We start from the raw sequence: 21553 nt of genomic DNA, 5'->3' as shown, positions 1-21553 counted from the left end.
TTAAAGCAGGCTGGTTTAGGCAATACACAGATACTCCCTCCTGTACAGAATGAAGGTCTGGTTACAATAATATCCTGTGGTTTCTTCAATTAGTAGTGCATTTAATTTTCTAAACAATCTACATTTATTGCATTTACATCCAGAAGGGGATAATCAAAAAAGCTATCTACGAGACAGGATATTATACTGATTAATAGTATTGTTTGAAGGAAAAACAACAAACATTGCTTCTACTAATAAAAATGTATTAAAAATATATATTGCATGAGCTATAATTACAATTTAACTATACTGTATTTTAATGTACTTGAAGGTTAAACTGTGCTTACATAATTGCGCACATCAATACCTTCCAATAAGGATGTTCTATATTATACTGTTACAGATAATGTGTTAAAAACATCATTATTGTGAGTGTAAAATGTGTTCTTACACATAACCGAGTGTAGGACAGTACTTTTATTTATTATTATTATTGGGCCTATTAAATACACAGGCCTATATTCCGAATATCAGAAGAAATGGGCACTGTCTCGGAATATTTAGATATAGACTACAGAATGTGTCGTTCCTTCGTTTAAAAGCATGGTTTTGATTATAACCTCAACGATCAACCTGTAAATGTCCGATTATTTCCAGAAAGCATTAGGCAAACTGAAACCAGTTAATCGACAGAAACCTTCATACCAAGATTTCCGTCGAGAACAACATTACAATGCGAATACAATTCAAATAGCGAAACTATTTCATTTTATTTAGTAAATATAGATCGTAAAATATGCTATGCATTCTACCTGTGAATGGCTGTGTATGGCTTAATCAGCCATAGAACAGCAAATACTTGACACCGTACAGTAAGGAGGATACCAATTAAATGTATAAAATATATAAAACATCCATATCTTGCATATAGATCAGAGAACGGTAAACTATCAAACGTTGTAATGTCATAGATGCTCTTACACCAAAGTATATAGGCTAAACAGTATACGGAAAAAAATGTATGGCGTTTAAATAGCAACGTAATGGCAATGCACAATTGACAGGTGGGGTAAACCTCTTTGTATACATAATTAACAAAAAGTCACAACAACAACAACAAAAAAATAGGTAAATATCTACTGTACCTCAGTATTAATACTCTGCTGGAATGGACTGATGTCACTTTTCTTACTATTGTGTAGCTCCGAGCTTTTAGACAAGAAATGAACAACAACAAAAATCACATCACGGTCCGGTCACTCCCTGCAGTCGGCACTGCACCGCACGGCCACAGCTCCTGCGCCAGGCAATCCCACAGAAAATGGGAATTGCTGTCAAGACTCTCGCATAGATAGGCTATACCATTCTCTGGGTTATGAAAAACAACTAACGCAACAATCTGACTTATGCCCGTTTTCAAATTATATATATGTATGTATGTATGTATGTATGTCGTAAAATTTTAAAATGTTTGTTTCAACAGGACCTTTCCCAGCTCCGGTGCTGCTGGAGTCCCTTTAAATCCAAGATGTCCTCCTCTGCTACTGTGTGATTTCCCGACTGTCTTTGCATGAGTTTATGATGACGTTTTTTGTTCTGTGCAAAGGCGGGGCAGTCCGTAATAAATAACAATGTTTGCATTCATGTAACGCAGATCTCCGCAGATCGGATCGGATCTACGCTGCTCCACCCATCTCACTGGATCTGCAGACATGCGGAAATATGCGCTAAAAGAACGCGACCAATATCTCATTGTTTGCTGTGCGCTACGTAGCCGGCAAGCTGGTTTGATCACATATATACCGCCTCCACCCCCCCGCCCCTAAAAATCTTCTACATTAATAACTACACAATTATATTCATTAGGCCTACAAGTCACTGACATTTTCAATGTTTTTTCAACACATTTAATGTATAATACGATATAGTTACAAGTAAACTATATATTAATCAAGTTATCATCTCTAGAATAATTTCGGGATTTATGTGTTATGGTTCATGGAATATGGTAGTCGCGTTCATGTAGCGCAGATTTCCGCAGTTCTGCGCGGCTCCATCAAAGAGATCGATTGAAGTCTGCAGATCTGCGCAGAACATCATCGGCTGGCCTGTACGTAAAAGAAATAATCGAGCTCAACAAAGTGTTGTTTACACTTATTAATCGGTGAAAGCCTTGCTGCTCATATTCAACATGCGTGGAAGGAGAAATACGTCATCATTCCGCGACAAAGCTACCAAGAAAGCATTTTATATGACCCATCCTCGTTTCGACCTCTTCGAAATAGAAGAAGTAAGGATACATTTTAAAAGGTAATGTTGTATCTGTAACAACAGTATTAAATTAAAGGTCTGCTTTTCGCGTATAGATGAAGTTCTATAGTGTCAAGTAAGTAAAGTAAAAGTAGTAGCAGCTTTGCAGAAGTATACAAAATGAATTTGTATTGGAAGGGTAGTGGCGCTAATTTATTTTGACTTTTTTGGTTAGACTACTGAGTTATTATAATTTTTTTTATATGAACGTTTGTTTTGAAGCCCCATTTGGTGTGAATGTGATTGAGAACATTTTACAGGGATTCTTTATATATATAATATATAATTATAGATATCTCAAAATCCGGAATACTTAACTTCTATTAATTTATTCCTTATTCCATGTCTAGTGCAGGACATTATTTAGTCTGCAAAGTCTAAAGAGACATATAAAACCTGGATTGGAATTGAGAAGTAATAACATAAGGTCTGCTTGCAAAAAGTAAATGTAAAGCTTTAGGATTAAAGCCTATACATTATTATAATGTATTTCTACTTATTGTTTCTGAATTCGTTTCTGTCTTACACATACCTATAGGCAGAACTAGCCCAGTAAGTATTTTGCAGTAAATAGACACAATACCACTGCATTTATCAGAACTTACATGTCTTTATTGCTGATTAATGGTGACCTATAATATATCCTAGATTGGGGCTCTCCAAGAAGAGGGTTGGACAGATGTGTGATTTTTGTGGTGTGTGTATAGCTATGTGATTTATTGATAGGGCTGTTGGAGAGGAGTGTCATGGCAGTGTCGGCCCTCGCCCGGTCCCTGCGTTCCCTGTCTCTGTCACCTGTCTGCAGTTTGTCTCCAGGGCCCAGCATACCTGGCTCACTCTCCTTTCAGGTGTGTTCTGTTATTTCAAACATTTGGGTAATGATCACCTTTTGATGGAGGGCCAATTTCCAGAGGTTGCATGGGGTGGGGGGCTGCAGTAGAAAAATATTTCCCAAATCATTTTATTTCCTATACATTTCTGTAAGGGAACATTTATGAACTTGAATTGTTGTTGTATTTTCCCTCAAATTACATTTGCAATTTGTAACAGAAAATCTTCATGAAGTGTAAAAATATAGTAAAGTTTCAGAAAAGGGGTGGTTGAAGGTTGGATTTGGAGGGCCGCACCAAACATCCTCAAGGGCCGCACTTTGGGAACCCCTATCCTAAAGGTACACTCAGGTCATCAACATATTTGTGCACTGTACATCCAGAGTGCAAACAGCAGAGCTATAGCATGGGAGGGCATACTAATGTATGACTGATCATACTGTGGAACTCACTGAGGGAAAACCAGTGCCATTGCTGAATCCTAAAGTAGTGCTGGGCTAGAGGGCTCAGTCTGCAATCTGAGACAAGGCATGCAGCTCCTTGAACTGTTTTGTCTGTGGTTTGCAGTTATGTATGCTATAATCCTGATGTAAATGTTGGTAAAACAAAGAAAAGATGCCTGCCTCCCTCCCTTAAATCCGCCTATTCCGGCCTGCTTGTTAATGTGACTGTGTTGAATTTGTTGCAATAAGTGGAGCCTGTGCTGGCTTGTGTTGCAGGTGGTGAAGCGGACCTTAGTGTGGAGTCAGGGCCTCACCCTGGCCTGTTCACGGAGTCTGCCATCTCTACACAGCCTGCACAGTGTCACTGTCACACCATGGCGAGGGTTCCTGACCTCTGCTGCCCTGGCCCAGAACAAGACATACTGGAAACAGAGAACCAAGTATACCATCCGTCCCATTGGCATGAGGAAAACTGGGGGAAGAGATCACACAGGTCTGAATTAACAACAATGTCTTGGCTACACATTTTGTACTAACTTGAGATGTTTCTTATGCCATGTGAAACTGGAATTAAACTGGCTGCTTTTAAACAATTAGTAGTTACTAAAAGTGGATGCCCATGAAATAGGAAAGAGTAAAGGTCATCTCACACTGGACACATCTTGTCAAGATTTTAATTGATGCCGCCAAGTTGCTTTCACACACCGAACACATCAAATCAATAGAACACAAGAAACCTGTTGTTAATGCAGGAGTCTAAATAGTAGTCCATGAAAACAAAATCCAGACTAAGAAAAATACATATAAAGTACACATATTTAAATATAAAATATTTAATTTTAAATGGATTTGAATTTTAAAACAAATGTCATCAATTTCACGATGGGTCGAATGGCCTCCTCTCGTTTGTAAACTTTCTAATTACAACAATGTGTGTATATATACACTACTGGTCAAAAGTTTAATGCCTACATTTTTCCACTTTTATTGAAATTTACTCAGTTTAATGTCTCAATTTACTCAGAACAAATAGAATAAATAAACAAGTGGAGATAAACAAAACAATTCCATGATTTATTTTTAACAAAATCTAACCCCTTAAGCTGACAAACCCCTCTGGTAAAAGGGCACCAATTCCATGTGCTTCACTTCACTCTGTTTACAGTGTACTAATACACAATGATTGTGTAACAGGATTAATCGTTAGGTTGCTCTGAACAAAACAAGCTGATTTGCAAAGAAATATGATCGAAACTGAGTGATCTGTGACCGTCAGACTGACTCATCTATTTAATCAGTTAACGCATCGTCAGAATCGAGGGATTATTCCTTTGGAGTATCTTTTACACCTCTACGTGAGAACTTGATCAATACTGCCCTCTGATTGGCTAGAACGTGGGTGCAGTGATTCAGTAAATATAGTTCAACATTGTAGACAGAATTTAAAAAAAAAAAAAAAAAAACTGGCAAAAATCATGTGGAGAACTTTGAGATTTGCCATTAAATAGTATGTATAGAATATTTTACAAGTGTTTGTTTTTGAACCCCCCGATTACGGGAACAAACCTAAGTGATACAACATATACAGCCTATCGACTACTACCAGTATGAATGAGACTCCAAGGCTTTGGGTGCCAGTGAGCAATTCTATGAACAGATAGATCCATTGAGTTCAAATCTCATTAGTTGGGTTTTATATTTTTTTAAACAACTCAACCAACAATTTGTGCTCACAAAAATACTTTCTTTTTACTAGAATAATTAATGCAATGGCAAACTAAGTAGTGTGGTCACTTTGGGCACATGTGAAACTTGTGACTTGTATCTGGTCATAGTAATATGCAAGGACAGTCATAAAATACTAAAATAACCCCTAAATAACTGTGCAGCATAATACACATTTAATATAAACAATATTAATCAACTGGTAACCATCATTTGACATAAATAACCATTGGTAATTGTAGGAAACATAGGATGTTCTGTGTACCGAACTCTACACAACTTTTTCCTTACTTTTTTAGATCCACGTTAGGATTCCAGGTAGCATCAGCAGAAATAAATGTTGAATATTGGCAGCCCTATCTATGCTTAAGTGTTTTTCTATTCCAGGTAAAATTAAAACGTGTGGAATTGGAGGTGGACACAAGCAGCGCTATCGCATCATAGATTTCCAGCGTATGCACCTTGAGCCAGGGAAAGAGAGCCAGAGCTTTGAGGAGAAGGTGATCGAAGTGAGATACGACCCCTGTAGGTAAGAGAGTGGTCACCTATCTTGGGCAGGGGGGACTCTTTTTAAATTGGGCAGATAAAATAACTGATTGTATTATTCTTATTATTGATCATTGATCATGGATCATGCAGGGAATACAGTGCAAATGGGCAACTAAAATGGAATAGTTCAAATTAAATATACCAACCCTACATATTCAGATTAGAGTTCTATAATTTGTGCTCATCAATAGAAATTAAACTACTGCTCTGAAGTAAATAAATAATAATAAATACATACATTTTTGACCCATTACTTGGGTCTTGGACCGAAAATAACTTTTCGACTCTTTCTATCTTCTGTTTTACAACATATGTTTCCTGAAAACCTGTGGGTGGCTGCACTATGAATGAGCACAAAAAAATAGGAAAACCAAATATGCACCTACAGTATATAATCATATGAGCAATAATAAGTAAACGCTGTTTTATGAACAAACTAAAATAAAGAAACTTTACCTTCATGGGTTGTTTGTCATATCACTATATGAGTAGTGGCTTGAAATTCTATATTTAACTTACAGAAACTGATTTGTATGGAAATTGTATTGTCTTCTAGTTAGTAAGTTTAGTTTTAAAACAATCGCAGATAAACAGATTTACTTCACATTTATTGATTCCAGAATACCAGATAGGAACCCAGATATGGCATGTATAATAACAATTGCATTAAACTACGAAGCAGCCACCAGCATTATAGAAATACAGATCAGCTTTTTTTACCTGATCCTACTGGGAGAACAAATGAACACAGCCTCTCTACAGTGGAGCATCAGAGAGGATAGGAAGGTCTTCAAGATTAACATGTTTCTCAAATTGTACGTGAGATTGATCACATATTATACAGTTTCATTTGATCTTGTTATTATTTCTCCACCCAGGCACACCCCTTTGGGTGTCACCCTACAAATGATGGATTATCCTTATTAAAATCTTCCTCCGTTGTCATATAGCCACCTATTCACACAGCTATTCTTGTTCCATAGTCCACTTCTGAAGTCCAGGGTGCAGGGGCTCAATTGACTTTGCTGTGATTTATTGTCTTTTTTATTTCTTTGCAGATGCCCTTATCCAGGTTGACAGTTTACACAAGAAACCTTTTAAAGCATTACAAAAGTGCAGTAATACAATTTGTACAAATGAGCTATCAATAAGTGCAGGCATAGTACAGTTAAGTCCTAGGTATGTGCTAATGTGAGGTGCAGGCATAGGAGAAGTTGCAAAAACACAATAGAAGTCCTACAATTACATATGAGATTAAAGACGACATTGAAAATCATTGATCATGATTTTTCATAATTCTTGTAACTTTATTCTGAGAGTTGACTGAATGCATTGTTCATTATAGAGCTAAGCTACATTAAAAGGTCACTCAGAGGAGTTGCTTAATCATTGTAAATTCCTCCAATGCCTAGTAAAGCCACGAACACCCACTTCTATTGTTGGTACAAATCAAGAACAATGATCATTCATATCCTGATTGTATTAATCATAGTATGCATGACGAACTCTCCAAAATGGTAGGATGTTTTCTACTGATTAATTTACTCTGAAGTCAAGTTAAACCACTTTGACTACACAAAGGCAGAGACCATAACACTAATTTCATAAACTTTCAAACAGATATTTTGCACCTGGACTGATTTAGGGTTGCTGTAGCAAAAGCTTGAATACTTACGCAACTGAGAATCTTCAAGAATTCTTAGTAAATCTTATTTACATAATATCAACATTTATGAGCTTTACATATAAATTGCTATTTGAATGATTGCAAACTTGAACAGAAACAACTTTTGCAGTGGGGTGTATACTGTGTCACTGTGTGTATAGGTTTGTGTAAAGCTTTTTCCACTTGTTTGGATCTACATCTTCTCTTTTCCATTTCACACTAGCAAAGTTTATGATTTCATGTTAAAATCTTGGTTGTTCAATAGTTTTGTCCCTCTTTGATATGTTCTTGTAATTTATCCAGCCCTTTGCCATTTTAATGTTCTCTCTCTCTCTTTTGTGTGTGTGTTTATGTATATGTGTGTGTGTATATTATATATATATATACATACACACAGCTCTGGAAAAAAAATTAAAAGACCACTTAACATTGATTTCTGAACTTGGAGTGGTCTCAATTTTTTCCAGAGCTGTGTATATATATATATATATATATATATATATATACATACACGCATATACACACACACACACACAATGGCAAGAAAATGTATGTGAACCCTTTGTAATTATCTGGATTTCTGCATAAATTGGTCATAAAATTTGATCTGATCTTCATCTAAGTCACAACAATAGACAAACAGTCTGCTTAAACTAATAGCACACAAATCATTGTATTTTTCTTGTCTATATTGAATACATAATTTAAACATTCACAGTGCAGGGTGGAATAAGTATGTGAACCCCTAGGCTAATGACTTCTTCAAAAGCTAATTGTCAGGAGTCCGCTAACCTTGGAGTCCAATCAATGAGATGAGATTGGAGGTGTTGGTTAGAGCTGCCCTGCCCTATAAAAAACACTCACAAATTTTGAGTTTGCTATTCTCAAGAAGCATTGCCTGATGTGAACCATGCCTCGAACGAAAGAGATCTCGGAAGACCTAAGATTAACAAATGTTGACTTGCATAAAGCTGCAAAGGGTTACAAAAGTAACATGAAAAGCCATCAGTCCACAGTAAGACACATTGTCTATAAATGGAGAAAGTTCAGCACTGTTGCCACTTTCCCTTGGAGTGGCCGTCCTGCAAAGATGACTGCAAGAGCACAGTGCAGAATACTCAATGAGGTTAAGAAACATTGCTGCATGTCTGAAGTTCGCAAAAGAGCACCTGGATGTTCCACAGCGCTACTGGCAAAATATTATGTGGATAGATGAAAACAAAGTTCAGTTGTTTGGAAGGAACTCAGAACACTATGTGTGGAGAAAAAAAGGCAGAGCATACAAACATCAAAACCTCATCCCAACTGTAAAGTATGGTGGAGGGGAAATCATGTTTTGGGGCTGCTTTGCTGCCTCAAGGCCTGGACAGCTTGCTATCATTGATGGAAAAATGAATTCCCAAGTTTATCAAGACATTTTGCAGGAGAGGTTGGGTTATGCAACAGGACAACAACCCAAAGCACAGACGTAAATCAACAACAGAATGGCTTCAACAGAAGAAAATACACCTTCTGGAGTGGCCCAGTCCTGACCTCAACACGATTTGAGATGCTGTGGCATGACCTCAGGAGAGTGATTCACACCAGAATCCCAAGAATATTGCTGAACTGAAACAGTTTTGTAAAGAAGAATGGTCCAGAATTCCTCCTGACCGTTGTGCAGGTCTGATCCACAACTACAGGAAACTTTTGGTTGAGGCTATTGCTGCCAATGGAAGGTTAACCACATATTAAATCCAAGGGTTCACATACTTTTTCCACCCTGCACTATGAATGTTTACATGGTGTGTTCAGTAAAGACATGAAAATGTGTAATTGTCTGTGTGTTATTAGTTTAAGCAGACAGTGTTCAGGGTCAGGTCAAATTGTATTACCAATTTATGCAGAAAAACAGGTAATTCCAAAGGATTGCGGTATATGTGTGAAAACTATAAATGTATACATTTACCAAGTAGGTGGTATATGTATACATTTACAGCCTAGTTGGTTAATTTGGAAATGTGTATTTCCCACGGATAATCTGTACATCTCCCAGTTGATGGGACAGAGACGCACATTTGAACAGCCGGAGGTCAGGTGTAGCTCTCACACTTGAGATCCAGATCAGGTGCGCTCAATCGCACTACTCTGAAATTAGGGTCATTATGCAGAAAATAGTTATTAAAATTAACATAGTTTGCCTAACCATATCAAACATTAGACTGTCTACTAAAGTGTTTGTTCAAATGCAGATCACCAAACCACACTTGTGAATCCGAATAATTTGTTGACAATAAGCTTGTTTTTGTTGATCTTTTATTAGACCTATATTAAAATAACTGAAAGCCTTTATACCGGTTGCTTCTTGTTTTTACATCAACATTTCATTTGTTGTTCCATTTATCTTAAAACAAATCAAAACAAACATTTCAAACAGCGATAATTATTCATTAAATAATTCATTAACTGATAATTCATTAATTGTTCATTAAAACGTGTCAAAGCGTTTAATTGTTTCTTCTGTTAATTGATGATATATAGTTTTACACTTGTGTCAGATGTGTCTGTATTAGTTAGCAGACTATAAACAACGTGCTGGACTCCACTTTGTGATTCACAATACATGATATTCATTTAAGTTTATGGAGTGATACAAGGCAGGCGGGGGAGATTTGTAAAATCAATTAAATTTATATTCTTTACCATTTTACATCACTATAATGACATTAAATAATGGGCATAGATCAATCATATGATTATAATACAATATTACAAACTATGCCGCAACACGCATTACTCCTGCTTTTTCTGATTTAAAAAAATATATATATTATTATTATGGCATCAGCAACAATGTAGAGTCTGAGTTAATACTTGAAACAAATACAGTGAGCAGCTCTACAAAGTGAATACACAGGTTCACATATATTCAAAGTTACCGTAGAGTAAGGAATGCACATATAATGCTTACTTTCAACTGACTATTCAAAACTGAAAATATCATACTCTTATAAACAAACCGATTCCCTTGTACAAAAGTATTTACTGGGGCAAATAATTTTGAATGGAAAGATTACAGGCTATTATTGGTACCTGTTTTCTCTTTTAAAAGTGACAGCACTGCAGCTCAGCTACATTATTATTCAATTCAATTATGAATATGAGCAAAGTAACATTTTAATAATATACTATTGCAGCATGTCCAATATTGATTGCAGAATGCTTAAAAAATGAACAAACCAGACTTTTTTTTAACAGATGCTTTCATTTTTTTGATAGTTGCGGGTTGTGTTTCTTTGTGCTTGGTTTATTTGGAATGTGCTTGCTTCGGCTTTATTATTATCCTACATTTTACATGTCTTTAGCAAACAGCAATAAAAGCAGGGAAATTATTCAGGTATAGTACTGAGGGTATTATTATTATTATTATTATTATTTATATATGTATTTTGAATGCAGAATTATATCAAAAAGGAAAAAAAACAAAAAATGACATTAATTCATACAATAATTTGATTGTGTCTGTATATCAGCCATGAGATGTACTATCTGTGGGAAATGCACCGCCTAATTTGATATCTGCTATCTATCCACATTGTCCTTTAAGCTGGGATGATAGTTAATCTATTATCAACATATATTTTTCTTTAAAAGTGCTATTTGTCATTTCATTACAGAGCATGGAGATGACAGATTAAAATAGTGCCTATTCTGACCTAGGCAGTTGTGGAAGGAAAGTTAGAATTCTTTCCCTCATATCTATTCTACTCTCTTGTATACTTAAGAAAGATAAGGTCAAGCCAGAAGGACAGGCCAGAAGGTAGCTTGTTTTCTGTTTGTTATTTACGATGAGAATCTTGGAGACAGTGTCAAACAGTATGATTGAAGTGCCTGCTCCCTAATCCATGTGTTGACCTATGAACTCTGTCTTATAATGATATATATTCTGCTTAGCTAACTCTCTAAGATAATATAGTAATGACTATGTGATTGTAACCAGATCTTTGTTTTTTGTGTATAAAAGCCTCTGACTTTTAAATGAAGGCAGAGCGACTTTGGGATCTTTTTGATTCACTGTTCCTCTCCACGCTGCGTGTATTAAAGGCATTGCAACTAACGTTCCAACCTGATTGAAGTTTGTTTTTCTTCCACACAGTTCAAATTAAGTCAGTGTAGTGTGGTGATCAATGATCAATTTTGTGATCTGCGCTCCTCCTCCCTCAGATCTGCAGACATTGCTCTGATAGCAGGGGGCAGTCGGAAGCGGTGGATCATTGCCACGGAGAACATGCAGGCAGGAGACCTCATCAAAACTTCAGCCACCATCGGACGAATGGCAGGTGAGGAGCTGGAGGTTGGAAATAGGATTTCCCAGTACAAGAGTCAAAGTCTGTGTAGCTGGGGATTCAAATGACAGACCAGAGGTTTCACAATAAAAGTAGCCCTGAGGGTTTAAAGAAAATTCTACAATTCACTGCAGCCCTTTTCCATATATTTTCATGTGCATTCCCAATACCTAAATAAAACAACAACTTCAGGGGTTAGGCATAATTCTTGTCATAATTTCCCCAGAAATAAACAAATACTTGTTGGGACTCATGATTATTGCTATGGTTCAAGTAGCTTTTGGGAAACAGCCCCATACACTTCAGCTGTTAGCCTATTTGCACTAGATTGACAGCTGATATGTTATTTATTTATTTAAATTTGTGTACCAGCCCTGTTCCTAGAGGGCCCCAATTCAGGTTTCATAGCTCATACATTAAATAAAGAATCCGTTCATTAAGACATGGAAATATTTATTCAAGATCAGTTCAGGAAGATATATTCAGGAATTTCAAGATTTGCCTAAAGGGCAAAGTGAAATTTAAAAAGAAGTGTACATGTTATATCACATTGTTTACTAAATACAATTGTAAGTTGCTCTGGATATATTAATAATAATAATAATAATAATAATAATAATAATAATAATAATAATAGTGGCACGTTTTGAAAAGAGGTATGCATTATTTATAAAATCTAGTGTCATTTAATGTGTGGAGGAAATATAAATAAATGCCCTTGAATGGCGCCTGACTTCTGGATCGTAATCAGAATTACTGTGTGACGCCTGCAGTGAATGACTGCAACATTCATATTTATGAAAGATCCTGGCAAAGTATTATATAGAATATGATATTGCCAATTAAGTGTTGGAGTGACGGAAACATGGCTTACAGAAAATTATGGGGATGAATACAAGTTGAAAGGATACACACAGTTTAGGAGAGACAGGCAAAATCGAAGAGGTGGTGGGGTTGCATTATATGTCAGAAATGACATTGAGGCAGAAGAACTCAAATTAGATCCTAGTAACGAAACAGAATCTTTGTGGGTTAAACTTTTGAATAAAAGATCCGGAGGATTAGTGGCAGGAGTGTGTTACGGACCACGCAATTCAGATATTCAGAAAGATGTTGCGTTGCACAGTGTAATCAGGACTGCATGTAACAAGGATGTGGCTGTTATAATGGGGGATTTCAATTTCCCCATCATAGACTGGGAAAGCCCAGTTGGGACTACAGAAGCTGAAATAGAAATGGTTGAGATGGTAAATGACTGCTTTCTAACTCAATTTGTCAGGGAACCAACCAGAGAAAGTGCATGCATTGACTTTCAAATGACCAAGACAGAGTCAGAGGGACACTAGTTAGAGAACCAATGGCAAACTGCGATGACAAAATAAATGGTTAGATTTGAGGCATACTTTAAAAAAAAAACAAGGACCAATGATCTACAATTTTAGAAAAGCAAACCTTGAAGGTATGAGGTGGCACTTAGAAGAGTTAGACTGGAGCACACTGGTTACAGATTCAGTTGAAAATGGATGGTTATATTGTACCAAAACTTAGTAAAATGGTTTAATAGAAGTATGCAAAAAATATCAAGAGAAAGAAAATGTTGTATAGCGCATACAAAATGGACAGACGAAACAAAATACAAAGAATATGTTGATTTGCAAAGAGATATTAAAAAAGGGATCAGGAAAGCAAAGAGGGAAATAGAAAGAAACATAGCTCTTGGAGCTAAAACTAATGCAAAGAGCTTTTTTCAATACTACAACAGCAAGAGGACAGTAAAGGAGGAAGTGAAACAGCTAAAGAGCAAAAATGGAAATATCTTGGAAAACTAACAAGAGGTGGCAACTATTCTAAACAAGTATTTCACAGAGGTTTATCCAAAAGAAAAAAAAACGATAACATGCCATAAGTTAATAATCTGTCCAGTCAAATCCTAAGAGACATCAGGATAAATGAGGAGGAGGCACTAAAGGGACTAGGAAAATATTTATAGGCCGCTAACTCAAATATTCCAAATGACACTTAGAACAGGGGATGTGCCAACTGACTGGAAGACCGCAAATGTCATACCAATCCACAAGAAAGGGGACAAAACTGAGCCAGGAAATGACAGACCAATCAGTCTCACCTGCATTACTTGTAAAATGTTGGAAAAAATGATTAGACAGAAAACAGAGGAGCATCTTAATGAAAACCATATTCTTGGAGATGGTCAACATGGGTTTAAACGAGGCAGATCATGTCTTACTAATTTATTCGTTTTTTGAACATGCAATAGCAGCTGTAGATCATGTGAAAGCATATGATATGATATACTTAGATTTTCAAAAAGCTTTTGATAAGGTTCCACACCAAAGACTGATCCTCAAATTGGAAACTGTGGCATTCAGGGTAATGTAAGTAGATGGACTATGAACTGGTTGATGTATAGGAAACAAAGGGTGTCAATTAGAGGCGTTGCTTCTAACTGGAGTGAGGTTGTTAGTGGTGTTCCACAGGGATCAGTACTAGGGCCTTTGCTTTTTCTAATCTACATTAATGATCTGGACTCTGGGATAGTTAGCAAACTTGTCAAATTTGCAGATGATACCAAAATAGGTGGCTCAGCAGATGCAATCTCGGCAGCACAGGCTATTCAAAGGCACTTGGATAATATTCAGTTGTGGGCCGACACCTGGCAGATGAAATTCAATGTGGACAAGTTCAAGGTATTACATGCAGGTAACACAAATTACCCTAGGGGAGGAATAGAACTAGATTAAGTAATGCATGAGAAAGACATAGGAGTCTATGTGGACTCCTCAGTTTCTCCATCCAAACAATGTGGGGAAGCAATAAAAAAGGCAAACAGAATGCTAGGGTATATTGTCAAAAGTGTAGAACTGAGAACAAGGGAAGTAATGTTAAGACTGTACAATGCACTAGTTAGAGCTCATCTGGATACTGTGGACAGTTCTGGGCTCCACACTTCAAGAAAGATATCGCTGCTCTAGAGGCAGTTCAGAGGAGAGCAACCAGACTTATTCCAGGTCTGAAGGGAATGTCCTGCTGAGAGACTGAGGGAACTGAACCTTTTCACCCTGGAACAAAGGTGACTACGTGGGGACTTGATTCAAGCCCTCTAAATCATGAAATGCATCGACTACATCAAACCAGAGGAGCTTTTCTAGATCAGCAGGGACACACGGACCCGGGGACACAAATGGAAATTGGGCTTCAAGGCATTCAAGACAGAAAACAGGAGACACTTCTTCACACAGAGAGTTGTCACACTCTGGAACAAACTCCCCAGTGATGTGGTTGAAGCTGAAAATTTGGGAACATTTAAAAATAAAACTGGATAGGATCCTTGGATCACTTAGTTATTAATGGACGCCAAACAAGCACGATGGGTCGAATGGCCTCCTCTCGTTTGTAAACTTTCCTATGTTCTAAGTAATCTAATGTTTTTTTAGTGGTTAATACAGTGAGGGGAAAAAAGTATTTGGTCCCCTGCTGATTTTGTACGTTTGCCCACTGACAAAGAAATGATCAGTCTATAATTTTAATGGTAGGTGTATTTTAACAGTGAGAGACAGAATAACAACAAAAAATCCAGAAAAACGCATTTCAAAAAAGTTATAAATTCATTTGCATGTTAATGAGGGAAATAAGTATTTGCTCCCCTATCAATCAGCAAGATTTCTGGCTCCCAGGTGTCTTTTATACAGGTAACGAGCTGAGATTAGGAGCACTCTCTTAAAGGGAGTGCTCCTAATCTCCGCTCGTTACCTGTATAAAAGACACCTGTCCACAGAAGTAATCAATCAATTAGATTCCAAACTCTCTACCATGGCCAAGACCAAAGAGCTGTCCAAGGATGTCAGGGACAAGATTGTAGACCTACATAAGGCTGGAATGGGCTACAAGACCATCGTCAAGCAGCTTGGTGAGAAGGTGACAACGGTTGGTGCGATTATTCACAAATGGTAGAAACACAAAATAACTGTCAGTCTCCCTCGGTCTGGGGCTCCATGCAAGTTCTCACCTCGTGGAGTTTCAATGATCATGAGAACGGTGAGGAATCAGCCCAGAACTACACGGGAGGATCTTGTTAATGATCTCAAGGCAGCTGGGATCATAGTCACCAAGAAAACAATTGGTAACACACTACGCTGTGAAGGACTGAAATCCTGCAGCACCCGCAAGGTCCCCCTGCTCAAGAAAGCACATGTACAGGCCCGTCTGAAGTTTGCCAATGAACATCTGAATGATTCAGAGGAGAACTGGGTGAAAGTGTTGTGCTCGGATGAGACCAAAATCGAGCTCTTTGGCATCAACTCAACTCGCCGTGTTTGGAGGAGGAGGAATGCTGCCTATGACCCCAAGAACACCATCCCCACTGTCAAACATGGAGGTGGAAACATTATGCTTTGGGGGTGTTTTTCTGCTAAGGGGACAGGACAACTGCACCGCATCAAAGGGACGATGGATGGGGCCATGTACTGTCAAATCTTGGGTGAGAACCTCCTTCCCTCAGCCAGGGCATTGAAATTGGGTCGTGGATGGGTATTCCAGCATGACAATAACCCAAAACACACAGCCAAGGCAACAAAGGAATTGCTCAAGAAGAAGCACATTAAGGTCCTGGAGTGGCCTAGCCAGTCTCCAGACCATAATCCCATAGAAAATCTGTGGAGGGAGCTGAAGGTTCGAGTTGCCAAACGTCAGCCTCGAAACCTTAATGACTTGGAGAGGATCTGCAAAGGGGAGTGGGACAAGATCCCTCCTGAGATGTGTGCAAACCTGGTGGCCAACTACAAGAAACGTCTGACCTCTGTGATTGCCAACAAGGGTTTTGCCACCAAGTACTAAGTCGAAGGGGTCAAATACTTATTTCCCTCATTAACATGCAAATCAATTTATAACTTTTTTGAAATGTGTTTTTCTGGATTTTTTTGTTGTTATTCTGTCTCTCACTGTTAAAATACACCTACCATTAAAATTATAGACTGATGATTTCTTTGTCAGTGGGCAAACGTACAAAATCAGCAGGGGATCAAATACTTTTTTCGCTCACTGTACATGTTTTTCCATTTTCTCTGAAGTTAGTCATAATAGAGAAATAAACAGTACTCACCCCATCAACTTATATATATTGAAAGGAGCAGGTGTAGTGGCATTAAATAAATCTAAAGATTAATTTAGCTTTTAAAAGCAAGTTCCATAATACTCTGCTCATGTTTCTAAATCGTAATCGTAGGGAACAGTCAGTTTCCTGTATGCCATTTTCTTGCACACGTTTTCTCAATGATTCGCCCTGATTTTCCTAAATGATGCACATCTCATTTTTATATAAGCTCACTCTTAAAATGATTTTAGTGGACATATAAACAGTAGCATATATACACTCACCTAAAGGATTATTAGGAACACCTGTTCAATTTTTCATTAATGCAATTATCTAACCAACCAATCACATGGCAGTTGCTTCAATGCATTTAGGGGTGTGGTCCTGGTCAAGACAATCTCCTGAACTCCAAACTGAATGTCTGAAAGGGAAAGAAAGGTGATTTAAGCAATTTTGAGCGTGGCATGGTTGTTGGTGCCAGACGGGCCGGTCTGAGTATTTCACAATCTGCTCAGTTACTTGGATTTTCACGCAAAACCATTTCTAGGGTTTACAAAGAATGGTGTGAAAAGGGAAAAACATCCAGTATGCGGCAGTCCTGTGGGCGAAAATGCCTTGTTGATGCTAGAGGTCAGAGGAGAATGGGCCGACTGATTCAAGCTGATAGAAGAGCAACTTTGACTGAAATAACCACTCGTTACAACCGAGGTATGCAGCAAAGCATTTGTGAAGCCACAACACATACAACCTTGAGGCGGATGGGCTACAACAGCAGAAGACCCCACCGGGTACCACTCATCTCCACTACAAATAGGAAAAAGAGGCTACAATTTGCACAAGCTCACCAAAATTGGACAGTTGAAGACTGGAAAAATGTTGCCTGGTCTGATGAGTCTCGATTTCTGTTGAGACCTTCAGATGGTAGAGTCAGAATTTGGCGTAAACAGAATGAGAACATGGATCCATCATGCCTTGTTACCACTGTGCAGGCTGGTGGTGGTGATGTAATGGTGTGGGGGATGTTTTCTTGGCACACTTTAGGCCCCTTAGTGCCAATTGGGCATCGTTTAAATGCCACGCCCTACCTGAGCATTGTTTCTGACCATGTCCATCCCTTTATGACCACCATGTACCCATCCTCTGATGGCTACTTCCAGCAGGATAATGCACCATGTCACAAAGTTCGAATCATTTCAAATTGGTTTCTTGAACATGACAATGAGTTCACTGTACTAAACTGGCCCCCACAGTCACCAGATCTCAACCCAATAGAGCATCTTTGGGATGTGGTGGAACGGGAGCTTCGTGCCCTGGATGTGCATCCCACAAATCTCCATCAACTGCAAGATGCTATCCTATCAATATGGGCCAACATTTCTAAAGAATGCTTTCAGCACCTTGTTGAATCAATGCCACGTAGAATTAAGGCAGTTCTGAATGCGAAAGGGGGTCAAACACAGTATTAGTATGGTGTTCCTAATAATCCTTTAGGTGAGTGTATATATAAATTATGAATGCATTTTGTAAACCGTACGTTTTAAATTTTAATAACAGTGGTGATTGAAAGTGAATGCAGTAATTAGATGGCCATAACTGGTTAACTAACAACATTACTTTTTTTTTTTTTTTAATCTGTTTTGCGTGTGGACTGAATTTTGAACTAACCTGGGAGAGGGTATTTATACAGAGGACACAATCGGCACAACTGTATTATTATATTTCTTAGCCAACTCCCTTATCCAGGGTGACTTAAAATTGGTTCACTATATCACATCAGTTTTACAATTACCCATTTATACAGCTGACTTTTTTACTGGAGAAATCCAGGTAATGTATCTTGCTCAAGTGTCTCCCACCTGGGATTGAACCCACAAGCATCCACTCAGGAGTCCTGAGCCCTGATCACAACAGCACAGTGCTCATTTATTCAAATAAGTTTGAACTGCCTACAAAAATTTTGGATGAGCTCTTTTCATGATTTTTTTTTTTTGTTTGTTTGTTTTGGAAATCTGCTTTGGAACAACCCTGGTTTGATAACTGTAAATATTTAATGACATGATTGTTTTAAAAATGTTTTAACTGCATATGGAATTCAAGATATGTTGGACTATGGGTACAAAAAAGTTATTTTTCTCTTGTGCATTCCAGTAGATTAGATAGAATAACTAGCACTACTGTCTGCCTCCTCCTCATCCCTGATCTGTACATGTCTTAATTTAGATGTTTAAGTGTTCACTCCTGTTGTCTGCAGTCTCTGCCAATGAAGGCGATTCATACCCTCTTGGCGCCCTGCCTGTGGGCACACTGGTCAACAACTTGGAGCTGCAGCCTGGAAAAGGAGCTCAGTACATCCGTGCCGCAGGTAAACCCATCGCCTCGCACTCAGACAGAAGGGAACTGCGTCTCTTTTGATTTTCATTAATACCTGAATGCTCAAATGTGTTTTTACAAATGCAAACATGCATTTTGTTGAGCCTTGATTGTTCTTGTTTCAGGGACGTGTGGTGTTTTACTGAGGAAGGTGAATGGAACAGCAATTGTACAGTTACCTTCTAAGCAGCAAGTACAGGTTAGTATTGTCCTCCCCCCACTGCTCACACCATTTATTTAATCCATTGGTGGGATTATAAAACCTTCAGTAGTGTTTTTGGATAAGCATCTGAAGATGTCTTGGAATGAGACCTTGATTGATGAAGGGAAAAGTTTTTATTTTTATTTTTGAAGTTTTACATTTACCAAAAGTTTCATGTTTGAGAAACAGTTGGACAAAGTGCTCTTCCTAGTTTTTGTGTGGGATTGTATTGTGGAAAAATAACAGGATTACTTCTGGAAGCAGCTATGCATTGTGTGCTCATGGTCTTACAGGAACTTTATTCCAGGATAGGTTAATGAAGGGGAAAAAAAAGGCTGGTGGATTTATCTTGTATCTACCATTCGCAAATATTCTGAAATATGTGAAAAACTTGGATGTGAACATCTACATAAAACACTTTTGTTCACAGGCATGAGTAGGTTACTTGAAGTACTTTTAATTAAAGTAAGAAAACAATTATTAGATCAAATCCATTACAATTGATCGCTTCTTAACTCTTAAAGAAATCCTTAATGGTTTTCTGTAATAGTTGTTGTGTGTTAAATCATGTTGCTCCACAAGTCTTGACTGGAGTTTTTTTGTTTTGTTTTGTATTGTTAAAAATGTTTTCCTTCACCTGTCATGCCAGAGACTGCACAAGCTGCTGACTGTATTGTACACCTGTACTTTTTATTAACTAATTGGTGTGTTTAGTTAATTGGTCAGGGCAGTTACGTGACAATCAGATGGAAGATGTTTCCGTGTATACATTTCAACTGTATTTCCATGTTTATCAGCAGTCTCTTGTCCTACTGCAGGTGTTGGAGACGTGCATGGTGACTGTGGGCCGTGTGTCAAACATTGACCACAACAAGCGCATCATCGGCAAGGCTGGACGCAACCGCTGGCTGGGCAAACGGCCGTCCAGTGGTCTGTGGAAGAGGAAAGGGGGCTGGGCTGGCCGCAAGATCCACCCCCTGCCCCCCATGAAGAGCTATGTCAACCTGCCCACTATGAGCATGTCCTCTTAGCCAGCCCCTTGGGAAAGACGATGACCACTAGGAACTAATAAAAGTGATTGCAACCCAAGCTTTCATTTTTAATTTGTAAGAAACTAGTCATGCTAGTGTGGACACTAGAGCTGCACTTCAGTCCTCGTTTCTTTTCCAGAGAATTTGTAATTTATTCAAGAACTTTAGTCTGACTATAAAACTCAAAAGTTTGTTTCTCAGTTCACATTGGATACAATCTTACTAGTATTACATATGTTTTCATACTTCTACTTTTTATCGCGAGTTCAGACTTTGTTCACATACAGTGCATCTGGAAAGTATTCACAGCGCTTCACTTTTTCCACATTTTGTTATGTTACAGCCTTATTCCAAAATTGATTAAATTAATAATTTTCCTCAAAATTCTACAAACAATACCCCATAATGACAATGTGAAAGAAGTTTGTTTGAAATCTTTGCAAATTTATTAAAAAAAACAAAACAAAAAAAAGCACATGAGCATAAGTATTCACAGCCTTTGCTCAATACTTTGTTGAAGCACCTTTGGCACCAATTACAGCCTCAAGTCTTTTTGAGTATGATGCTACAAGCTTGGCACACCTATTTTTGGGCAGTTTCTGCCATTCTTCTTTGCAGGACCTCTCAAGCTCCATCAGGGTGGATGGGGAGCGTCGGTGCACAGCCATTTTCAGATCTCTGCAGAGATGTTCAATCGGGTTCAAGTCTGGGCTCTGGCTGGGCCACTCAAGGACATTCACAGAGTTGTCCTGTAACCACTCCTTTGTTATCTTGGCTGTGTGCTTAGGGTCGTTGTCTTGTTGGAAGATGAACCTTCGCCCCAGTCTGAGGTCCAGAGCACTTTGGAGCAGGTTTTCATCAAGGATGTCTCTGTACATTGCTGCATTCATCTTTCCCTCTTGGTCACCTCCCTGACTAAGGCTTTTCTCCCCCGACCGCTCAGTTTGGCCGGGCAGCCAGCTCTAGGAAGAGTCCTGGTGGTACCAAACTTCTTCCATTTACAGATGATGGAG

The 21553-nt window shown here is 38.2% G+C and overlaps 2 protein-coding genes across 9 annotated transcripts in view; one reads left to right on the top strand and one right to left on the bottom strand.

Annotated features, from left to right (window-relative positions):
- The window catches only part of klc1b (kinesin light chain 1b), an 86978-nt gene extending 85121 nt beyond the window's left edge, over window positions 1–1857 (bottom strand). For 4 of the 5 annotated variants that reach the window (XM_066697097.1, XM_066697099.1, XM_066697100.1 and 1 more), the window contains exon 1: window positions 1128–1857. The gene's annotated coding sequence lies outside the window, so the exon portion shown is untranslated. The remainder of the gene's footprint in view (window positions 1–1127) is intronic. The other variant, XM_066697098.1, reaches the window with a different exon arrangement.
- A 103-nt stretch (window positions 1858–1960) lies between these two features.
- mrpl2 (mitochondrial ribosomal protein L2) lies at window positions 1961–20598 on the top strand. 4 transcript variants are annotated; one of them, XM_066697105.1, is made up of 8 exons: window positions 1961–2092; window positions 3019–3140; window positions 3842–4058; window positions 5678–5819; window positions 11709–11824; window positions 19189–19299; window positions 19433–19506; window positions 20328–20598. In XM_066697105.1, exons 2-8 carry the CDS (start codon window positions 3039–3041, stop codon window positions 20538–20540), a joined length of 975 nt encoding a protein of 324 aa, XP_066553202.1. In that variant the 5' UTR covers window positions 1961–2092; window positions 3019–3038; the 3' UTR covers window positions 20541–20598. The 4 variants fall into 4 exon arrangements, with proteins under 4 accessions (XP_066553202.1, XP_066553201.1, XP_066553199.1 ...); XM_066697104.1 differs by lacking the exon at window positions 1961–2092 and adding an exon at window positions 2172–2272; XM_066697102.1 differs by lacking the exon at window positions 1961–2092 and adding an exon at window positions 2184–2292.
- The last annotated feature ends 955 nt before the right edge of the window (window positions 20599–21553 follow it).

The sequence above is a fragment of the Amia ocellicauda genome, chromosome 23 (genome assembly GCF_036373705.1).
Source record: "Amia ocellicauda isolate fAmiCal2 chromosome 23, fAmiCal2.hap1, whole genome shotgun sequence".
Lineage (NCBI taxonomy): Eukaryota > Metazoa > Chordata > Actinopteri > Amiiformes > Amiidae > Amia > Amia ocellicauda.
This window is presented reverse-complemented; position numbering and strand designations above follow the sequence as displayed.

What these genes read in the sequence shown, in the direction of transcription:
- mrpl2 (XM_066697105.1), top strand. Translation starts at nt 3,039, where the DNA reads ATGGCAGTGTCGGCCCTCGCCCGGTCCCTGCGTTCCCTGTCTCTGTCA. An exon ending in GTGAGATACGACCCCTGTAG is followed by an intron (nt 5,820 to 11,708) that starts GTAAGAGAGTGG and finishes CTCCTCCCTCAG; the next exon opens with ATCTGCAGACATTGCTCTGA. An exon ending in CACCATCGGACGAATGGCAG is followed by an intron (nt 11,825 to 19,188) that starts GTGAGGAGCTGG and finishes TGTTGTCTGCAG; the next exon opens with TCTCTGCCAATGAAGGCGAT.